The sequence below is a fragment of the Bison bison genome, unplaced genomic scaffold, assembly GCF_000754665.1.
Source record: "Bison bison bison isolate TAMUID 2011002044 unplaced genomic scaffold, Bison_UMD1.0 scf7180017864503, whole genome shotgun sequence".
NCBI classification, from domain to species: Eukaryota; Metazoa; Chordata; class Mammalia; order Artiodactyla; family Bovidae; genus Bison; species Bison bison.
In genome coordinates, this window is record NW_011495061.1 from 781,428 (window position 1) to 788,592 (window position 7,165).

Here is a 7,165-nt window from a genome sequence, read left to right on the forward strand (position 1 = left end):
TCAGCATCAGTCCTTCCAATGAATATTCAGGACTGATTTCCTTTAGGATGGACTGGTTGGATCTCCTTGCAGTCCAAGGGACTCTCAAGAGTCTCCTCCGACACCACAGTTCAAAAGCATCAATTCTTTGGCGCTCAGCTTTTTTTATGGTCCAACTCTCACATCCATACATGACTACTTGAAAAACTATTACTTTGACTAGATGGAACCTTGTTGGTAAAGTAATGTCTCTGCTTTTTAATATGCTGTCTAGGTTTGTCATAGCTTTTCTTCCAAGGAGCAAGCATCTTTTAATTTCATGGCTGCAGTCACCATCTGCCATGATTTTGGAGCCCAAGAAAATAAAGTCTGTCACTGTTTCCATTGTTTCCCCATCTATTCGCTGTGAAGTGATGGGACCAGATACCATGATCTTAGTTTTTGGATGTTGAGTTTTGAGCCAGCTTTTTCACTCTCCTGTTTCACTTTCACCTTCATCAAGAGGCTCTTTTGTTCCTTTTCACTTTCGGCCATAATGGTTGTGTCATTTATATATCTGAGTTTATTGATATTTCTCCTGCCAATCCTGATTCCAGCTTATGCTTCATCCAGCCCAGCGTTTCTCATGATGTACTCTGCATATAAGTTAAATAAGCAGGGTGACAATATATAGCCTTGATGTACTCCTGTCTAGATGGTTTCCTGTAAACACTCGACTACAGGAAGCACATGTGACTGGAGGTCCCCAGGTGTGTGTGTGTGACTGTGTGGGAACGACATTTGACTGGAGGTCCCCGAGTCTGTGTGTCTGACTGTGTGGGAACGACATGTGACTGGAGGTCACTGGGTCTGCATGTGTGACTGTGGGGAACGACACGTGACTGGAGGTCACCAGGTCTGCACGTGTGACTGTGCGGGAACGACACGTGACTGGAGGTCCCCGGGTCTATGTGTGTGACTGTGACTGTGTGGGAACAACACGTGACTGGAGGTCCCCGGGTCTGCATGTGTGACTGTGCAGGAACAACATTTGACTGGAGGTCCCCGGGTCTATGTGTGTGACTGTGACTGTGCGGGAACGACACGTGACTGGAGGTCCCCGGGTCTGCGTGTGTGATTGTGTGGGAACGACACGTGACTGGAGGTCCCCGGGTCTGCGTGTTTGACTGTGCAGGAATGATGTGTGACTCCAGGTCCCCAGGTTTGCTTATTTGTGGACTTGAAATGGCCATTGGGTTGTGACTGCCGTTGTGCCCACGAGTAAAGCCAATGTGGAAAAAAGTGAACTAATTTAAGATAATTCAGCCTTGTTCTCTTTTGTACTTATAGAGCCTTTTAGAAGATCCTTACCCGATGGTCCGTTCTGCAGGGATCCTCGGTGTTTGTAAAATAACCTCCAAGTACTGGGAGATGATGCCTCCGACCATTCTTATTGACCTCCTCAAGAAGGTAACCGAGGAGTTAGCATTTGATTTGAGCTCCGCTGATGTGCGCTGTTCAGTCTTTAAGGTAAGCTTTTAAATTATATAAGGAATACCTGTTTATTGTAGAATAGTTCTAAATTATAGAGAAAGAAGGAGAAGGCAATGGCACCTCACTCCAGTACGCTTGCCTGGAAAATCCCATGGGCGGAGGAGCCTGTTAGGCTGCAGTCCATGGGGTCGATAAGAGTCGGGCACGACTGAGCGACTTCGTTTTCACTTTTCAGTTTCATGCATTGGAGAAGGAAATGGCCACCCACTCCAGTGTTCTTGCCTGGAGAATCCCAGGGACAGAGGAGCCTAGTGGGCTGCCGTCTATGGGGTCACACAGAGTCGAACACGACTGAAGCGGCTCAGCAGCAGCAGCATAGAGAAAGAAAAATTTAAAAATCACCCCAGCCCTACTCCATAAGTATAGCATTATTCACATTTTTGTTGAATATCCAAAGTCACTTGTGAAGAAAACAGAATAAAAGTGTTACCCAAAATAGAAAAAGTCTACTTGAAATACTAGTTTGTCATGTATGTTAGTGGAGGGGGCATAGTGTTTTAGAACAGGACCTGCATGTATTTAAAATTCTTTACTGTTATTATGTATCGGAATGAACTTTTTTGTGTACTGTATGTACTTTGCACAAGAACCAACAGGAACATCCCTTGTCCATCACCCATTTCAGCAGTTCCCAGGACACATCCACACTTGTTGCGTTATAGCTACTTCTCTCATCTCTCACACACAGTTACTTTGAAGCAAATCCAGGACATTTATCAGCTCATCTGTAATCATTTCAGTGTGATGTTTAAAATACATAGTCTTTTAGCGATGTCCTTGGTAGGTTCTCCTGGAGAAGGAAATAGCAACCCACTCCAGTACTCTTGCCTGGAAAATCCCATGGACAGAGGAGCCTGGCAGGCTACAGTCCATGGGGTCGCACAGAGTTGGACACGACTGAGTGACTTCACTTTCACTTTGGTAGGTCCTGTGCTTAAGACTTGGTGCTTTCACTGCAGGGGGTGCGGGTTTCATCCCGGGTCCGGGAAGTAAGATCCCACACGCTGTGCGAACAGCCAAAAAAATAAACAAAAAAATAAGGTCTCTTAAAAATACGTATCTTTTTCCTAATAACTGGAAAGAGAGCGTGGTGCAGCGCGTCAGCTCTCCAGACTTGCGTGTCTGGTCTGAGCCCAGGCCGCTCTGTCCGATGCCCACCTAGGTGCGGGGACGGCCGTGGGGGCGCACGGGTCTGAGACGTGGGGGGTGCTGTGACCCTGTTTCCGTGCAGGATCGAGTCAGGACATACAGGGGCGCAGTAGGCTGTGAGGAGGACTGGAAGGACTCGGACTCTGGCTTTGGGACCTCCCCACCAGAGCCTCCTGTTTCTTTCAATTCCAGTAAAACCCTTTAACGTTTAGCTCGGAAAGCTCTGAAGATTATTTCATAACTGCTTCAGTCTTGGTTGAATGAAGCAGTGGATGCATTGATTATCAAGCACTGAAACCAGATTAATGCATTCAGTGACTGCTTTTCTATGAAATTGTGTTGGCAAAAGTATTATTTTCTGTGGGTATATTTATTTTACTGATGATTTTAGTAAAGATAGAACTGAATTTTTCTTACCTGAACATTTCCTTGTTTATGTTCCAATTTTGAACTGTTTGTCTTTCTTGTTTCTCATAGTGTCTGCCGATAATTTTGGATAATAAATTAAGCCACCCGTTATTAGAACAGCTTTTGCCAGCATTAAAATACTGTCTCCATGACAATTCGGAGAAAGTGAGGGTGGCTTTTGTTGATATGCTGCTGAAAGTTAAGGCTGTGAGGGCTGCTAAGGTAAGGTGACTAGAGGTTTCTTATTTAGTACGTGAAATAAATAAGTTTATTTATTTTCATCAACAAAAGGACAAAGCAGTTCTAGCCCCACGAGCTTCTGTGACCACACTGTGAACTGCCTGAGGCCTGCGTCCTCACCGGTTGTGTCATAAAGTGTAATTGTTTCGTCAGCGTGTGCTTTCTGTTTAAAGACACTAATGTAAGCAGTCCCACCCTAAATTATAGTTTTACCATATACCTGAAAGTTGTTGTTGCAATATTTAAATGCTTGGCACACAGTGAGCACTTAAAATATTACTTGAACATATGGAATATAAGATCCTCATCCTCCAACATCTTACAGAAGGAAGCAAGGAGGTGTTTGTTGATTTGTGTGCATTTTGGTGTAAACCACTGACATGAGAGTGTTAAGTCTAATTCTGTTCAGCTTTTGGCTACCAATGTCACTTACGAGGTTGCTAACTGCATTATTATTGGTAACAGGGTTTTGTTTCCCTACACAAGAGTCCTCTGAAGTTTACTTTAGAGTGGTCTTCTGTCGAGGCTTGGGGTGGGAACAAGCTGACACTCTTGTCCGTGTGGAATCAGTGCCCAGCCCTGGCGTGTGTTCATGCCGTGAAATGCTGCCGCGTGGCCATGGGGAGGGGCGCACTTGCGTGGAAAGACCACTAAGTTAGACAGAGGGAATGCAGGTGGGCTGTGGGGCGCCGCCAGCTCTGAGAACGGGGACACAGCTGTGTGTTCGCTCAGAGCCGCCTCGCACATCCCTGGAGGCAAACAGAAAGTGGACAGCAGTTTCTGTGGCCGGGGCGGGTACTAGAGGTCTGGAGACGGGCTGCGGGGAAGACTTGCCCCTCCTGAGCATGCACATTGGTTTATGCTTTTCAAATTTTGAACTGGATTTTTTTAATGAGAAAGGGATATTTTACGTGGCTTCCGTGGTCTCACTGCCTTGGTGTGTGGTCTGCTTCCGGACTGTGCCTGTCCATCCTTGGCCAGGCCACAGCCCGAGCTCCCTGCAGCTCTGCGGACACCCTGGTGTGTGTGCCCTCCGGCTCTTCCTTCAGAGTTCCTGGTGGTCTGGGCCTTTGTATTTCTGTATGGAGTCTAGGATCAGCTTGTCAGTTCAACAGAAAGACTGGCTGCAGCGTTGACTGGATTGTTGTAACGGCCTGTTGAAAGTGTGGTTATGAGTCTGAAGCGGGAGTTGTGTAGTTTTGTTTGAAGTGCACATCCGTTTGCAAAGGACCACTGGGGACGGCTGGTGAGACGGCAGAGAGACCAGATGTCCTGAGACCTGTGGGTCTCCCCAGGAGAGCAGGGGAGGGGCCAGATAAGACCTGGACAATGTCTGTGACCAGAGAGTCTGGGATCTGGAGGAGGAGGAGGAGGAGGAGCAGAGGAGGAAGCGAAACGTTTAGTGAGACACTTCTTCTATCTTAATGCTTAGCTTGCCCAAGCAAGGTGGAGAGTGATTTAGCTATAAGATCTCGGAAGGTTTTGTTACGGGCACACAAGCCAGTTCTCTGAAAATCAAGATCACAGATGGACAGGCCGGTGGAGAGGCAGCTAGGAGGAGCAGGTGGGTGTCGCTCGCCCCTAGGTTGGAGCGCGCGCGCATGGGTGGCACGGGCAGGGCCCTGCTGTCAGCGTGCCGTCCTGGCCTCTGTGCACAGTGGGGGGCGTCCTGCCCTCAAGTCCCGGTGAGCTCTGGAGGGGCTGCCCCGGAGGGCCAGGCAGAGGCTCTGGGCACAGACACTGAAAGGTGGTGGATAATCTGCGCTGATTATACAGTCAGGTCCTGAGGCCCGGGGCCGTCAGCGCTTGGTTAATTAAGCTTCTGTTTATGCTTTCCATCCTCAGTGCTGGTGATTGCAAGTTGTTTACTGTTTGTTTTGAAATTCTGTAGTTTTTATACTGTATAGCTGAGATTTAGGCCAAATCAACAGTATACTAATATTTTTTTTTTTAACAGTATACTAATATTGAGATATCTTTATTAAAAAACCAATTTGGGATTTCTTAATATGCAATTATTTTTAACTTTAGAAGTGAAATACCGGTTAGCAGTTTTGTTTATGGTCTTGTCTGCTGTTAATGTCACCTGTGGGTAATATGTTTGGATAAAAATAAAACCTCAGGTAAGTGAAGAACCCTGAATTAATCCAAATTGTTCTGTTTTATTTCAGGAAAAGTAAATAAAAGAAAAATAGGTTAATGTGGGGCTTTTCTGGAAAGGCAGACTTGCAGGAAATGTTCACTGCATCGCCCACCTCTGGAGCCTTGGCATTCGGTGTTGGTGCCAATCACTTCTTTCCATTCAAGGTGGTCTGGTCTCCATGAGTGCTCAGGAACCAACCCTTTCAGTGTGAAGACCCTCTCTTTTTGGTGCTGTCCCTTGGTCAGGGTTTCCTGGGTATCTTGGTTGGTTTCAGCAACTTTGGATGAACTCTGGGGTCTTGAGGCTGAAGGGCCCTGCTCTCCCGAGCACCTGGCTTCCCTCTTTACATCTGGTGCTGTGCCAGCTGCTCTGGGTTGACAGTCTGCTGATGGTATGGCTGTCGGGCGGGTCCTGTCTTTCCTGCAGTAACTTTCAGAAATACCAGGCGTGTCTATGGAAGTGTCCCAGGGGCGTGTGGGCAGTGGTGGTAGGGCTGATGCTCAGACGTTCCTGCCAGGGGAGTGTGTGCGTCTGAAAGTGCAGGGTCCTCGGACCTGCAGGGCGCACTGAGGTGTTGTGGGAGTGTGGAAGGCACTGGGCAGGCAGCTCATGGAAGCTGGTCCCCGGGAGGGGCCTTTGTGTTTATGGCTTGGAAACAACGTGAAGATACATGCTGATGAGAAGGATCCACCGAAAGTCCTGGAAAGGGGACTGTTGTGGGAGTCAGGTCCTTGAGAAACGCCCGTGTCCCTGTGCTGCTCCCGCTACACAGATGACAGGCTCTGACCCCCCATGACCACTTCCCATCGAAGTCTGTCTTAATGTCTGTTATTCTGCGGTGTTTCCCGTTGTTTTAAACTGCTTGTCGAGGAGTTTGGCCCTTTTCTATGGGTGGTTGGTGGACAACTTGGACGTTTCTGAGCTGAGGGCAGCAGGCAGTTCTGTGTGCACGTGTGTGTGGCAGCTGGGGGTGGCAGAGGAGGCACGTGGCCACCCAGTCAGCACTCGGGAGATGGCAGGAGGGGTGCCCACCAGGGAGGCCTGTGTCTGAGGCGGGAGACCAGGTGCTCGCTTTAGCTTTCTGTGCCAAACCTGTTGCACATGTTTAAATCCACTTTTCACGTTAATGGCCCAAAAGTTGTGTTGTTTCAGGAAACTTTAAAATTATTAGGCTGATAATCATAACTCATTTGGGAGTCCACTTGCTGCCCTGATGGATTGTAATTAACACCGGCAGCCTCCTGCTTAGCTGCCATGCGTGTCAGTCTCCTTCAAATATGGGCTTGATTTCTCTGCAGAAGAGTCCCACGTCCTGGTGGAGTCATTTGAAATGAGTTTTCTTGAATATAAAAATTAGCTCCTTTTTGATTGTGATCTTGAAATTTTGCTTAAAATGTTCTCATGGTTTTCTTTTGCACATGTGCCACGTTCACAGTTTTGGAAAATATGCCCCATGGAGCACATTCTGGCCCGTCTGGAGTCAGACTCGCGGCCGGTGTGCCGGCGCCTGGTGGGGCTCATCTTCAACTCCTTCCTGCCGGTGAACCAGCCGGAGGCCGTGTGGTGCGAGCGCTGCGTGGCGCTGCTGCAGATGAACCACGCGGCCGCTCGCAGGTTCTACCAGCACGCGCACGAGCACACGGCGTGCACCAACATAGGTACGCGCGGCCCTGGGCCCGCCCCGCGCTGCGCCCCCACACCCTGCACCCCCTG

General features: G+C 48.4%; 1 protein-coding gene across 2 annotated transcripts in view; it reads left to right on the plus strand.

The window, feature by feature from the left end:
* Nucleotides 1-7,165, plus strand: part of NCAPG2 (non-SMC condensin II complex, subunit G2) — a 70,198-nt gene that overhangs the window by 31,693 nt on the left and 31,340 nt on the right. The window contains exons 12-14 of one of the 2 annotated variants that reach the window (XM_010829251.1): nucleotides 1,309-1,488; nucleotides 3,139-3,291; nucleotides 6,888-7,110. In XM_010829251.1, coding sequence (XP_010827553.1) covers nucleotides 1,309-1,488; nucleotides 3,139-3,291; nucleotides 6,888-7,110 — 556 coding nt within the window. The remainder of the gene's footprint in view (nucleotides 1-1,308; nucleotides 1,489-3,138; nucleotides 3,292-6,887; nucleotides 7,111-7,165) is intronic. The other variant, XM_010829252.1, reaches the window with a different exon arrangement.